Consider the following 16,053-nt stretch of genomic DNA (forward strand, 5'->3'; position numbering starts at 1 on the left):
AATTAAGTTGAACTTTGATTTACGGGGGAAATGTTTTTCCTTTTTGTTACAGTATCTTAGGAGAACAAGATTAATAGAGAGAATATGATTTATGTACTTTCTTTTTTTATTATTTTATTTTATTTTATATTTTTTAATTTATTTATTTATTTTATTTTATTTTATTTTATTTTATGTTATTTATTTATTTATTTATTTATTTATTTTATTTTATTTTATTTTATTTTATTTATTTATTTTATTTCATTTCATTTTATTTATTTTTAATTTTTTTTAATTATTATTATTTTATTATTATTTAGTTAAACTCAGGAATGTGTACACTCCATACCAGTAGGTGGCGGTAATACACCAAAATGTTGTTTGTCAACCGCCATAAAACAACACAAAGAAGAAGAAGAAGAAGAAGAAGATCTCGCGAGAGTACGGTGAGTCCGTTCCTCCTGTAGGAGTGTATGAGAGGTGCTGCCAGAGAGCCGCGGAGCTTTAATAACCAGCCTGATATCAGACTGAGCTGCTGTTAGAACCAGAGGAGGAGATGCCTCTACCTGTACAGGTGTTCAACTTCCAGGTGAGTCATTAACATCCTCTTATTGTTGTTTAAAACCAGGGAAATGTTGTTGTTTATACCTGAACCTGTTCATCTGCATTAGCAGCTAGCAGCTAGCAGCTAGCGTTAGCTTCAGTTAAAGGTGTTTAACTTTAGACACAATAACCAGCTGATTGTGTTTATTTACCACAATAACCAGCTGATTGTGTTTATTTACCACAATAACCAGCTGATTGTGTTTATTTACCACAATAACCAGCTGATTGTGTTTATTTACCACAATAACCAGCTGATTGTGTTTATTTACCACAATAACCAGCTGATTGTGTTTATTTACCACAATAACCAGCTGATTGTGTTTATCTGGTTAAAACATGAAGAATTAAAGATCAATGATGCATTCAGACTAAATGTTTTCATTCACCTTAGTGACTAAATACCAAATAAAACCAATAAATCAATAATTACTACCTGCTGAATGAGCCTCATGTTGTTGTTGTTGTTGTTGCAGCGTTTTAGATCCATTTGAGCCACTAAATGTGTTTAATAGTGAGTTTATCAGCAGCTAGCAGCTACTGAAGGCCTTTATTACAGATGCTACAACACAATAAACTGTTTATATCTGTTCATGTTATTAATAAAGCTGTTAGTGATGCTCACACACCTACAGTTCCTTTATTCACTGAAACTAAACGGACATTAACTGAAGAACAGGCTGTTTATCATGTAGCCTGAAGCTAACCACAGCTAGCATCACCAAGGAAACTCTCTTATTATCATTCTGTCACCTTAGCTCTGATATAGTTGGTAGCATTCCATCATTAATATATATACATATATATATGTATATATATGTGTATATATATATATTAATGATGGACAGAAGAAGCCGTATGAGGCATTGGGGCTGTTTCTATTTGTGTCGGTTCGTCAAACATTGTTTTGCAAGTACTGACAGAGCTGCAAGAAGTATTTAGATCCTTTACTGCAGTAAAAGTACTAATACACACTGTGAAATGACTCCACTACAGTAAAAGTACTAATACACACTGTGAAATGACTCCACTACAGTAAAAGTACTAATACACACTGTGAAATGACTCCACTGCAGTAAAAGTACTAATACACACTGTGAAATGACTCCACTACAGTAAAAGTACTAATACACACTGTGAAATGACTCCACTGCAGTAAAAGTACTAATACACACTGTGAAATGACTCCACTACAGTAAAAGTACTAATACACACTGTGAAATGACTCCACTACAGTAAAAGTACTAATACACACTGTGAAATGACTCCACTACAGTAAAAGTACTAATACACACTGTGAAATGACTCCACTACAGTAAAAGTACTAATACACACTGTGAAATGACTCCACTGCAGTAAAAGTACTAATACACACTGTGAAATGACTCCACTACAGTAAAAGTACTAATACACACTGTGAAATGACTCCACTGCAGTAAAAGTACTAATACACACTGTGAAATGACTCCACTACAGTAAAAGTACTAATACACACTGTGAAATGACTCCACTACAGTAAAAGTACTAATACACACTGTGAAATGACTCCACTACAGTAAAAGTACTAATACACACTGTGAAATGACTCCACTACAGTAAAAGTACTAATACACACTGTGGAATGACTCCACTACAGTAAAAGTACTAATACACACTGTGAAATGACTCCACTACAGTAAAAGTACTAATACACACTGTGAAATGACTCCACTACAGTAAAAGTACTAATACACACTGTGAAATGACTCCACTACAGTAAAAGTACTAATACACACTGTGAAATGACTCCACTGCAGTAAAAGTACTAATACACGCTGTGAAATGACTCCACTACAGTAAAAGTACTAATACACACTGTGAAATGACTCCACTACAGTAAAAGTACTAATACACACTGTGAAATGACTCTACTACAGTAAAAGTACTAATACACACTGTGAAATGACTCCACTGCAGTAAAAGTACTAATACACACTGTGAAATGACTCCACTACAGTAAAAGTACTAATACACACTGTGAAATGACTCCACTACAGTAAAAGTACTAATACACACTGTGAAATGACTCCACTGCAGTAAAAGTACTAATACACGCTGTGAAATGACTCCACTACAGTAAAAGTACTAATACACACTGTGAAATGACTCCACTACAGTAAAAGTACTAATACACACTGTGAAATGACTCCACTACAGTAAAAGTACTAAAGTATCAGCATCAACATGTACTTAAAGTATCAAAAGTAAAAGTACTCGTTATGCAGAATGAACCCACTCAGACTGTTTATATATTATAAATATATTATTAATTATTTGTATTGATGAAGTTGCCTGTTGAGGTTAACGAGCAACCAAAGCTCAGCCTGATGTTTCCGTCTGGATCAGCTGATGTGAGTTTGTTGTTGTTATTCTGGTCGACAGTCTTTAGTATAAATATTTATTCCATCTTACAGCATCAGAATATGAAACATTCTGCCACATGTTGAGCTTTATTTTGGTGTTATTGAGCTCTAATGTTTGGTTTCTCCGGTGTGCCTGGTGTTCCTCAGGGCTCTGTGGAGCCCATGCAGATCGATGCGGACCCCCAGGAGGACCAGCAGAACGCTCCTGACACCAACTACATCGTGGAGAACCCGACCCTGGTACCTGACAGTCTGTCCCTTGTGTAACAGCTTGACCAATGACAGTAATTACTGCCGTCATTACGTGAACCGTGCAGTGAATCCCACAGTGTATAACTCCTGCTACCATGCTCTGAGAGGAGTTGGCAGCATTTCACCTTTCACCTGCAGGAACTGCAACTGTAGCCACCACTAGATTGTTCCAGCTGCCAACCGTTTAATTAATTTAGTTAATTCTGGAGTTGGGTTTGACATCAGCTTCCACTAGGGCTGCACGATTCTGGAAAAAATGTGAATCACGATTTTTTCTGCTTAGAATTGAGATCACGATTCTCTGGCACGATTTTTTTTCACAAAATGTTTGTTGCACTGATGAACTTTGACAAAACAAAAAAAAACAGTGCTTTGGCAAGGGCATAGTAGTAGTTAAATCATTGGAAGATAAATTACTCTAACAAAAATAAAAAATAAAAATTGAGACATGCAGGTGATAACAACTTCCCCCTATCATCATATGCACATCAAACCGTCTGATCTCCTTAGAACGTAGAGTGTATGTTGTACAGTGTTTATTGGGGATCTTTATTTATCTTTGTCTGGGTGATATGTGATAGCTGCTGTGATCTCCTGATGTCTACTGGAGTTTGGTGGGTTTGCCGTTGCGTTGTACAAGGTTCCGGTTATTGACGTCTGTTTGTTTCTTGCCTTGTACAGCTTCATCATGCTGTACTTTGTGGTGACGTTTAAGGTGATTGTAGAGATTTGTAGTGTTGCCTTGCGGCGCCGCAATGAGGGCAAAACACACTGTTGGTCATCGTCTGGCTGGAATCCGAAACACTTCCACACCGCCGAATGTGAACCTTTTTTGGGCTCGAGGTCGGTTCGGGACGGTGGGTGACTCTCGCCACTACAGCTTTGGTTTTCTTCGCCATCCATTCAACCCTCCTTACCGGCGACTGTCCTCCGCTTTAGCTCACTCTTTCCAAAACACTCAACTGCAGGCGGGCGTCCTCCACTGAATCACGTGTTGACGTAAAGATGCTTTACCATTGGTTGAGGGAGGAGGCAGCAGCAGTGCTGCGTTTGGGGGCGCTTGAAAAATCCGGGAGATAATAGGAGCATTTGTTTCTGATGAACCTCCAGATATAAAATGCTTCAGAATCGACGTGTGTAAAAATTAGATCACGTGTATGTGCAAATCGAGATTGCGATTTTTTTAATGATTTATCGTGCAGCCCTACCTTCCACCAGACGCACCAACAGGAAGACTCGATCTCAACACACCTCAAATCAGAGAAGTTCAGAGCTCCTTTAGGATCTCGTCTCTCCAGTTAAATCACTGAAGGAGCTGCATTATTGAACACAGAGTTACAAATGATAATAGAATCAGAATCACCTTTTATTGTCATTGCACAGAGTAACAAGTACTAGAACAACGAGATTAGCCTTCAACCGTCCAAAACGTATAAAACACACAAACAATATGACAGAAAAGACAAACAGCACAACGTGAGAAAGACCTCAGCAACATAAGCACATACACAATACACTTTGTGGAATACATTTTATTCAATATTATTCTTTAACCCAGTGTTCATCGCTTGTTTGTCTCATATGTGCAAAACAGATTTTCAGCATATTAACATAAAAACGACCCAAACTTTCGCCCAAATCACTGTGGAGCTGCTGTGATTTCATTTCAGCTGAACAGAATCACTTGATGACGTCACAACAGAATCACTTGATGATGTCACAACAGAATCACTTGATGATGTCACAACAGAATCACTTGATGATGTCACAACAGAATCACTTGATGATGTCACAACAGAATCACTTGATGACGTCACAACAGAATCACTTGATGATGTCACAACAGAATCACTTGATGACGTCACAACAGAATCACTTGATGATGTCACAACAGAATCACTTGATGATGTCACAACAGAATCACTTGATGATGTCACAACAGAATCACTTGATGATGTCACAACAGAATCACTTGATGATGTCACAACAGAATCACTTGATGATGTCACAACAGAATCACTTGATGACGTCACAACAGAATCATTTTATGATGTCACAACAGAATCACTTGATGATGTCACAACAGAATCACTTGATGATGTCACAACAGAATCACTTTATGATGTCACAACAGAATCACTTGATGATGTCACAACAGAATCACTTTATGATGTCACAACAGAATCACTTGATGACGTCACAACAGAATCACTTTATGATGTCACAACAGAATCACTTTATGATGTCACAACAGAATCACTTGCTGATGTCACAACAGAATCACTTGCTGATGTCACAACAGAATCACTTGATGACGTCACAACAGAATCACTTGCTGATGTCACAACAGAATCACTTGATGACGTCACAACAGAATCACTTTATGACGTCACAACAGAATCACTTGATGACGTCACAACAGAATCACTTGATGACGTCACAACATAATCACTTGATGACGTCACAACAGAATCACTTGCTGATGTCACAACAGAATCACTTGATGACGTCACAACAGAATCACTTGATGACGTCACAACAGAATCACTTGATGACGTCACAACAGAATCACTTGATGACGTCACAACAGAATCACTTGATGACGTCACAACATAATCACTTGATGACGTCACAACAGAATCACTTGCTGATGTCACAACAGAATCACTTGATGACGTCACAACAGAATCACTTGATGACGTCACAACAGAATCACTTGATGACGTCACAACAGAATCACTTGATGACGTCACAACAGAATCACTTTATGACGTCACAACAGAATCACTTGATGACGTCACAACAGAATCACTTGCTGACGTCACAACAGAATCACTTGATGACGTCACAACAGAATCACTTGATGACGTCACAACAGAATCACTTGCTGACGTCACAACAGAATCACTTGATGACGTCACAACAGAATCACTTGATGACGTCACAACAGAATCACTTGCTGACGTCACAACAGAATCACTTGATGATGTCACAACAGAATCACTTGATGACGTCACAACAGAATCACTTGATGACGTCACAACAGAATCACTTGATGACGTCACAACAGAATCACTTGATGACGTCACAACAGAATCACTTGATGACGTCACAACAGAATCACTTGATGACGTCACAACAGAATCACTTGATGACGTCACAACAGAATCACTTGCTGACGTCACAACAGAATCACTTGATGTCACAACAGAATCACTTGCTGATGTCACAACAGAATCACTTGCTGATGTCACAACAGAATCACTTGCTGATGTCACAACAGAATCACTTGATGACGTCACAACAGAATCACTTGCTGATGTCCCCTGGATGTGACGTTGGTTTGTGTCTCCTGGTCTGCAGGACCTGGAGCAGTATGCCACCAGCTACAGTGGGCTGATGCGCATCGAGAGGCTCCAGTTCATAGCGGAGCATTGTCCCCAGCTCAGAGTGGAGGCCCTGAAGATGGCCCTCACCTTCGTCCAGAGGACCTTCAACGTCGACACTTATGAGGAGATCCACCGCAAACTGACAGAGGCCACAAGGTAACGCAGTCACAGCCATGTTGAACACTTAAAATAATAAATTAACTCTTAAAACCAGATAAAGTAAAGCTGCCAGCAGTGATGAACTGGCCCAAGCAGAGTGACCTGATGATTATTTGGTTCTTACCAAGATAAAAAAAAAAACTTTAGATTTAGAAGTGTTAGATAATTTATCTGGTTTTAAGAGTTAATTTCTTATTTTAAGTGTTCAACATGCTTATTTCTAGATTTAATAATCTGAATTTAATAAATCTTGTCAAGGTAAATTATGTCCATGCAGCAAGATCATTTCCCTCAGATTTACTGTTTGATCTGGTTTTAGACCTTTAGATTTACTGTTTGATCTGGTTTTAGACCTTTAGATTTACTGTTTGATCTGGTTTTAGACCTTTAGATTTACTGTTTGATCTGGTTTTAGACCTTTAGATTTACTGTTTGATCTGGTTTTAGACCTTTAGATTTACTGTTTGATCTGGTTTTAGACCTTTAGATTTACTGTTTGATCTGGTTTTTAGACCTTTTTGCAGTGTGACAAATACCTTACCGTTCCTCTTTCCTCATCTTTCTGTCTGTATTGTTTCCCTGTAGAGAAGTTCAGGGAGTGCCGGACACCGTCCCTGAAGGAGGCGTTGTTCCTCCTCCTCTGGACTCTGCCTGGGCCGAGTCCACCAGGAAAAAGGCTCTGCTCAAACTGGAGAAACTGGACACTGACCTGAAGAACTACAAGGGGAACTCCATCAAAGAGAGCATCAGGTACAGCAGGGTTGGAGGGTTTTATTAGCATCAGTGTTTCTTTATGGAACCCAAAGAGTTTTGTTTTCAAAGTCTAATCTTTTCTAAAGTTTGTGTTTGAGCAGAAGATGGAAATGTATTGAATTGTTGACTGACATTGGCCAAGAATTGAAGATTATATGTTAAAATGTGAAGAGATATTCAACACACTGGATGTGTGAAGAACAGAAGTACGAGTCTTATGACGAGGGTTGGGTACGCTTTACATTTGAACTGGAATGTGGTCCCGGTATCTATTGGTACCTTTATTCGTACTTTACTGAGATTTAATAACAAAAATGGAAATTTGACACCAGTTGATTTAACGTGGCACGGTAATTAGTACCAACCAAGGTTATTATAGTTAACGAAAACTAACCAAATAACTAAATCTAGAATTGAAAAAACATTTTAATTAACTGAAAAAAAAAAGAAACGAGACAAAACTAACTAAAACTAACTAAAATTATAGTGAAAATGTCCTTCATTCTCGTCTTTGTCAACTTTTTTCATCCGTAAACCTTTTTGGTTGATATGAAATCTATTTCATCTATCTGGTTTTATGACTTAATAAACTTATTGGGGCTGAGATGGATCAGACAAAGGAAATAAAGGAAACATTTATTGTGACCTTATTGAATCTGGACCCAACAAATACCCCATTACAAAACAACTACAACTAATAAAAACTAAACTACAACTATTAAAAACTAAACTTAAACTAATAAAAACTAAACTAAAACTAATAAAAACTAAACTACAACTAATAAAAACTAAACTACAACTAATAAAAACTAAACTACAACTAAGAAAAACTAAACTACAACTAATAAAAACTAAACTAAAACTAATAAAAACTAAACTAAAACTAATAAAAACTAAACTAAAACTAATAAAAACTAAACTAAAACTAAGCATTTTCCAAAAAATAAAAACTAATAAAAACTAGCAAACTCACTGTAAAAACTCATTAAAACTAACTGAATTTGTGATTAGTTTGGCCAGTTTTTATTATTATAAATCACCTGCAGGGCCGAGCTAACAACCCTTTCCCTTCATCCTCCTCCTCCTGGTCTCCCTCTCCTCCTCCTGCTCCTGCTCCTCCTGCTGCTCCTCCTGCTGCTCCTGCTCCCCAGGAGAGGCCATGATGACCTGGGGGACCACTACCTGGACTGTGGAGACCTCAGTAACGCCCTGAAGTGCTACTCCCGGGCCAGAGACTACTGCACCAGTGCTAAGCATGTTATTAACATGTGTCTGAATGTCATCAAGGTACGTCGCCATGGAAACCTCCAGCCTCTTAGCTACAGGCCCAGTCTAAGCTCTGGGCCATCTGTGGTCAACACAAAACTAGCCAGGGAAATGGCTGCAGGGACTCTGAGTTGAACAATTGTAATATTTATTAACAGGCAAAATGAATAAACGGAGATAGACCAACTGAGTAGCAGAGAAAAAGGAAGCAGCTGAATCTTCAGGGTCTCTGAGGCCAAAATAACAAACAAAAGTCACGATCTGGAACATAAGATTCAGCTAAACCTGCCAAACAAAACAGACAACACTAAGCTCCATAAATAAGCAAAAACAGGTTAACAAAGATGGCAGAGAACATCTAGCAGGCTTCAGACACCCTAAACCAGTAGTTCTCAACCTTTTTGAGTCGCGACCCCCAATTTGATATACACGTTGTCCGTGACCTCCGCTCACTGAACACAATCTCACACGCACAGTTCAGATCACCCAAAAAAGAAACAAAATGACAAAAAAAAGACACAAAATGACCAAAAAAAGACACAAAATGATTAAAAAAAAGACACAAAATTACCCAAAAAGACACAAAAAGACAAAAAAAACAACACAAAATGACAAAAAAAGACATTAAATTACCAAAAAGACTAAAACACATGAACACTTTAACACAGTGGAGACAGAGCTGACTTACAAAAGGACTGGCTCTGGATCTGCAGGTAGATCACAGATCCCTGAGCAGCAGATCCACTCAGGTGTGAGTGAACCAGGTGAGCAGAGAGGAGACACTTACACTAGTCTGTTTGCTGTTTGTGGATCACATTAGTTGTCTTAAGCGCCTTAAAGCTGAAATATGTACAACAGATTATTATTTTTTATGCTTTGTGCCACATAATGGGAAAACAGCGTGGCATGTGAACCAGTGGGAGGGGTTTCATCACTTCATCTTCAGGATATGAAGGAGTAAATACTGTCCTCTGCACCTCCAGGTCAGTGTTTACCTCCAGAACTGGTCCCATGTGCTGAGCTACGTCAACAAAGCAGAATCCACGCCAGAGATAGCAGAGGTGACACTTCCTTTGATCTTTGATCGTTTGCTATTCGCGACGATAAGAAATGCTTCAGCTGATGTTGTTTTTGTTTCTTTTTGTTTAGCAAAGAGGAGAACGAGACAGCCAAAACCAAGCAGTCCTCACCAAATTAAAGTGTGCTGCAGGTAAGAAAGCATCAACCTGGTATGATTATGTCACCCATAGAACAGGAAGATCAGCTCAGAGCTAGCTGTCTGATAAACACGCCTCCTAAATAAATATAACTAAGTATGAACTAAGAATGCATGGAGAATTTTATTTTCCTGTCCATTCCTGATACACGCCACAACAGCAGAGTCGTCCCAGTACTTCTGGATGTGGCAGGACTCAGAGTTGTATTTGAAGTCCGCTGTGTACAGTGTGAACAGGAGTGGAGCCAGAACAGTGCCTTGTGGAGCCCCTGTACAGTGTGAACAGGAGTGGAGCCAGAACAGTGCCCTGTGGAGCCCCTGTACAGTGTGAACAGGAGTGGAGCCAGAACAGTGCCCTGTGGAGCTCCTGTGTACAGTGTGAACAGGAGTGGAGCCAGAACAGTGCCCTGTGGAGCCCCTGTACAGTGTGAACAGGAGTGGAGCCAGAACAGTGCCCTGTGGAGCCCCTGTACAGTGTGAACAGGAGTGGAGCCAGAACAGAGCCCTGTGGAGCCCCTGTGCTGCAGTAGTTGTCTGACATTGTCTGTTGGTGTTTCAGGTCTGGCGGAGTTGGCCTCTCGTAAATATAAACCAGCTGCCAAGTGCTTCCTGCAGGCTTCTTTTGACCACTGTGACTGTCCAGAGGTGAGTGATGCCACGGTACAAAACCATTGTTTATTTTACTGCAAACCTTTTCAAACCATCTGCAAATGATGCACGAGATAGACTAGATAGTCTGCTACATCACTGAAGTTTAAAATCCTGATCAATACCAAACCCTGATGAGGTGTGTGTGTCTGTGTGTGTGTGTGTGTGTGTGTGTGTGTGTGTGTGTGTGTGTGTGTGTGTGTGTGTGTGTGTGTGTGTGTGTGTGGTGTGTGTGTGTGTGTGTGTGTGTCTGTGTGTGTCTGTGTGTGTGTGTGTGTGTGTGTGTGTGTGTGTGTGTGTGCAGCTCCTGTCCCCCAGTAACGTGGCTGTCTATGGAGGTCTGTGTGCTCTGGCCACCTTTGACAGACAGGAGCTGCAGCGTAACGTCATCTCCAGCAGGTAGGACTCACTCATTCAATGGTAACTGAAAAATATCTTGGTACATTTAATGAGTAGAAGTTTATGGTTATAATCTGTTTTTCTCTCCTCAGCTCCTTTAAGTTATTTCTGGAGTTGGAACCTCAGATCCGTGACATCATCTTCAAGTTCTACGAGTCCAAGTATGCGTCTTGTCTGAAGCTGCTGGATGAAATGAAGGTTAGAACTCAGACTGCAGTAGTTAGCTAGAGGTATGATGATCTAACTAAGCCTCAGCTGACGTGTCGGGGTGAATAACTTGTGGTGTTCTTCAGGATAACCTGCTGTTGGACATGTACCTGGCCCCTCACGTCAAGACTCTGTACAGCCAGATCAGGAACAGAGCCCTCATCCAGGTGAGACGCTGCATTTACATTCACCAGTTTAATGAACATTTGAGAGAGAAAAACATCGAATGAATCGTTGCAAGGTGGAAAAGTTGTTGTATCAATAAACAAAACCATCAGATCTGTGTGGAGCGATGAGGAGACTGGAGCCTTTGTCACATTAACACATTGACTGATTCATTTAAGTTTACTTCAAACACGTAAAGAGAAAAAAAAGAAGAGCCTCTGGCCCCGGCAGCTTGTTAAGAAGAGCCTCTGGCCCCAGCGGCTCACTAAGAAGAGCCTCCGGCCCCCGCGGCTCATTAAGAAGAGCCTCTGGCCCCCGCGGCTTGTTAAGAAGAGCCTCCGGCCCCCGCGGCTCGTTTAGAAGAGCCTCCGGCCCCCGCGGCTCGTTAAGAAGAGCCTCCGGCCCCCGCGGCTCATTAAGAAGAGCCTCCGGCCCCAGCAGCTTGTGAAGAAGAGCCTCCGGCCCCCGCGGCTTGTTAAGAAGAGCCTCCGGCCCCCGCAGCTCGTTAAGAAGAGCCTCCGGCCCCGGCAGCTTGTGAAGAAGAGCCTCCGGCCCCCGCGGCTTGTTAAGAAGAGCCTCCGGCCCCCGCGGCTCGTTTAGAAGAGCCTCCGGCCCCCGCAGCTCGTTAAGAAGAGCCTCCGGCCCCCGCGGCTCATTAAGAAGAGCCTCCGGCCCCCCGCGGCTTGTTAAGAAGAGCCTCCGGCCCCCGCAGCTCGTTAAGAAGAGCCTCCGGCCCCCGCGGCTCATTAAGAAGAGCCTCCGGCCCCCCGCGGCTTGTTAAGAAGAGCCTCCAGCCCCAGCAGCTTGTGAAGAAGAGCCTCCGGCCCCCCGCGGCTCATTAAGAAGAGCCTCCGGCCCCTGCGGCTCGTTAAGAAGAGTAAGAACGAGTCTCCAAAAGTCTCCAATAACACCAGAAAAAGTTGCTGGATTTGTCTCTAGTTGCTTTTTTGAAAAATAGTCTCTAAGGGGGTCTGAAAATTTGTAAATATAGCAACAAAGTTGCTAAGTTGGCAACACTGCTTCACCAGCTTTTACATATGTTGCGTGTTGTTGTGGCGTCCACATCCTGCTTAGCGTTCTATCCAATCAGCAACCAGGCTTTTTTCAGGGGAGAAACACGGCCCCGCCCCCTGGTGGTTGGTGGACTACTGGTGTAGAAAGTGTTGATTAGATCTGCAAAATCGTGACCACGATTAAAATGTGATTAATTGTGCAGCTCTACTAGATCATCATATATTGTTATTGAGATTATGAATGTTAGTATGTTCTGTGAATGAGATAATATAGAAGGAGGTCTTTAGGAACACCGTTACTGATGACGTGTGTGTGTGTGTGTGTGTGTGTGTGTGTGTGTGTGTAGTATTTCAGCCCCTATGTGTCAGCTGACATGACTAAGATGGCTCAGGCCTTTAACACCACCGTAGCAGCTCTGGAGGACGAGCTCACTCAGCTGATCCTGGAGGGGCTCATCAACGCTCGCATAGACTCCCACAGCAAGGTAACACACACACACACACACACACACACACACACAAGAACATGATGAAATGAGTCCTTTCTCTTGTGAAACATGACTAACTGATAGGATGACGTGTTAGATTCTGTATGCGAGGGATGTGGACCAGAGGAGCACCACCTTTGAGAAGTCCCTCCATATGGGCAAAGAGTTCCAGAGAAGAGCCAAAGCCATGATCCTCAGAGCTGCTGTGCTGCGCAACCAGATCCACGTCAAGGTAGAGAAACTTCTTCACTCACAGCATGACTCTCACTCTGTCCGTCACCTGTATACTGGCATCATTTTTTCATGAGTAAAAAAATGCATATCATGATATTGGCAACATTCCTACTGATTACTTAACTATTAACTTACTAATACTCAAGAGTCAAGAGTACATTTTTTGTATTTGGCAACTGTTGAGATTTGCAATTTACTCTACATTTAGATTCATGATTGATTTTGATTTTGATTTATTTTTTACAGACAAAAAAAATCATATTCTCTATATTTTTCAGTATTTTTTTTAATATCGTCAAGAATATTGTTATCGCAAAAATACCCTGAAATATGGTGATAATCTTTTAGGGCCATATCGCCCAGCCCTACTCACAGCTAATACTGAATGTATTCATCCAAACGGGTTAAATATCAAACCGTCACAAAGGAATGAATGAGACTAAGATAAATGAAGTAGTTCATTGGTAGAAGTTGCTGCTATGATTCTGAAATCACGGTTGAACACACAGGTGTCTGCAGGTCCTGGATGATCATTAAAATGTAAATATTAACCGTTACAAAAAAAAAATCCTTACAGGAAGAATTGATATATTCCATGTGTAGCAGACGGCTTTCTGCTCTCACTGTGTGTTGTGAAGGAACAAGTGAGACATGGTTGAGTGTCTGTGGGGTTTATTCTTCACAGAAAAGTGAAAAAAACTCAGATGTTCCACAGTAACACAGTAGTTCCTCTCCACCCTCCACACACTGAGAATCATCAGCTGCCCCTCCCTCCCTGGAAGAACTTTACAACTCGCTGCCTCAAAAGAGCCCAGACCATTACCAAACCAACCGGCTCGGCCATGACACGTGTGTTTTTAAATTATTTGGCAAAAACACGGCAAAAAAATCCCCCCAATGTAACCCTATGGAGAGGCTAGAGTGATGACATCATGCAGAGGGAGAGAAAAATGTGTCCGAAGTGCGCTGGAGGCTGCAGATACCACTCTACAGGAATGATTATAGATAGAAACCTAGTAAAATGTGTCCTCTCCCTCTCATTGGTGTGATAAAGCTGTCAGAGTTCTAGTTTGATGATCCACCAACACCACCCACAGCCCCATAGACCGCCATGGGAAAAAGAGGGAACCTTTCTGAAGGAAAGCAGAGCTACCAGTTTCTTCTGATCGATCTAAAAAAACTAGGGATGCACCGATCGATCGGCCGGCCGATCGATGGTCAGGCTTTTTAAAAATCGGTGATCGGCCAGAAAATTGCAATCGGTGCACCCCTAAAAAAAGTATTTCTTCATTTTTCTTCACTAAACACATATGTAGAGGTTGAGGAAGACCTGAGGATGCTGAAAGTGAAGTGGGACCAGTGATAGGAGCTACGGGTTGGACTGAAACGCTTCCTGTTGGAGGAGAACTTTCAGTAGTTTTTCTCTCTCAGTGGTGTCAAATGTCCCAGCTTCAGTTGGTTGCTCTGCTCTGATTGGTGGACGCCACCTGGCCCTGGTTGCCTGGCGACCAGAGCCTTGATATGATTGACAGCCAGAATACAGCACACTCTTTCACACGTTGTAGTTGTAGTTGTAATAATTGTGATATTAAACACAGTGGTGTGTTGTGTTCTCTGCCAGTCTCCACCCAGAGAAGGCAGCCAGGGAGAACTGACTCCAGCCAACAGCCAGACCAGGATGAGCACCAACATGTGAGGAGGAGGTCCACTTCACAGACTGGAGGGGAAGGGTCACCCAGCCAGGACAGCCCCCCCCCCCCCCACCGCCTCGTTCCTTTGCTCAAGACAGAAACGCTGCACAATATAAAGACTTTGTGTTCTCCAATGATCTCTTTTATTCCCATCAGGTAACGTAGGAAACGTTCTCTGTCAGTCTGGTGATCTGGAGATTTGGACAAGAAGATAATGTGTTCTGATGAAAGCTGTATGTTACACATGATGGAGGCGTCATGAACAGAAATAAGCTTTTAAAATAAAACATAAACCTACCAAAACCTTCACTCAGCTGGTGTTTTAATGCAGCATCTTCACAAACCAACAGAAACAAGTGTGTGTGTGTGTGTGTGTGTGTGTGATTTAAAGCCTCTACCTGACATTGACCTAACATTTCATAATCATACTTCAAGTAAAACCACTTTTTATGTAACTTCTGACTCACGTCGTCCTCGTAACGACTTCACTATCAGCATTTAGAAAAAAGGGACCAACAACACAAAAAAAGACACAAAATTACCAAATAAAGACACAAAATTACCAAAAAGACATAAAATGACACACGAAAGATACAAAATTAACAAAAAAGACACAAAATTTAAAGCCTCCGCCTAAAATTTCCTAATTTCATAGTTCTAAGTTAGTTATAAGAAAGTAAAAACAAACTGATAATAGAAAAAAATAACCCACATGTATAACATCAACAACAAGTTATAATGACAATAACAAAAATAACAATATAAAAACAAAAATATGAACATGAGAGAAAGTGTATTTGTGTGTGAATGAGAATGTTAAAACAGCAGTTAAATGTCTTCTGGAACATTTTATAGAGATTTTGATGGATAGGTTGATAGAGTTCTTTGGTTTTCCATCATTTATTCCCTAAATTGAACAAAAAATTGACGTCTGCATGTCAGAAATCTGGAGGATGAAGATCTAAAGATTGACGTGTTGGATAAGAGTAAACCTGAGAATTACATTTAAATTAAGTCCTAAAGTGCTCTGGAAAGTTTTCATGATCTGAAGATACATTAACCTTCTGTCCTCTGGAATTATTGTACATTTTTCTCTTCTTTTTCTTTTCATTTGTTGATCATTTTGCCTGTGTTCCAGCTTGAGGCATGAATTTTTGCAGGAACTTCTCTATTTAGTAATTTTTTT

General features: G+C 40.9%; 1 protein-coding gene across 1 annotated transcript; it reads left to right on the plus strand.

Annotated features, from left to right (window-relative positions):
• Nucleotides 1-422: 422 nt before the first annotated feature.
• gps1 (G protein pathway suppressor 1) lies at nt 423-15,170 on the plus strand. The gene is made up of 14 exons (XM_059348797.1): nt 423-571; nt 3,135-3,227; nt 6,603-6,784; nt 7,373-7,537; nt 8,692-8,827; nt 9,790-9,867; nt 9,956-10,016; nt 10,582-10,667; nt 10,975-11,069; nt 11,162-11,267; nt 11,363-11,443; nt 12,802-12,939; nt 13,040-13,174; nt 14,798-15,170. The coding sequence occupies exons 1-14, from the start codon at nt 539-541 to the stop codon at nt 14,870-14,872; spliced, it is 1,464 nt and encodes a 487-aa protein (XP_059204780.1). The 5' UTR covers nt 423-538; the 3' UTR covers nt 14,873-15,170.
• The last annotated feature ends 883 nt before the right edge of the window (nt 15,171-16,053 follow it).

The sequence above is a fragment of the Centropristis striata genome, chromosome 13 (genome assembly GCF_030273125.1).
Source record: "Centropristis striata isolate RG_2023a ecotype Rhode Island chromosome 13, C.striata_1.0, whole genome shotgun sequence".
Taxonomy (NCBI): domain Eukaryota; kingdom Metazoa; phylum Chordata; class Actinopteri; order Perciformes; family Serranidae; genus Centropristis; species Centropristis striata.

Coding starts and splice junctions, on each gene's coding strand:
- gps1 (XM_059348797.1), top strand. CDS start 539: ATGCCTCTACCTGTACAGGTGTTCAACTTCCAG. Junction 3,228..6,602: donor TCGTGGAGAACCCGACCCTG/GTACCTGACAGT, acceptor CCTGGTCTGCAG/GACCTGGAGCAGTATGCCAC. Junction 13,175..14,797: donor GCAACCAGATCCACGTCAAG/GTAGAGAAACTT, acceptor GTTCTCTGCCAG/TCTCCACCCAGAGAAGGCAG.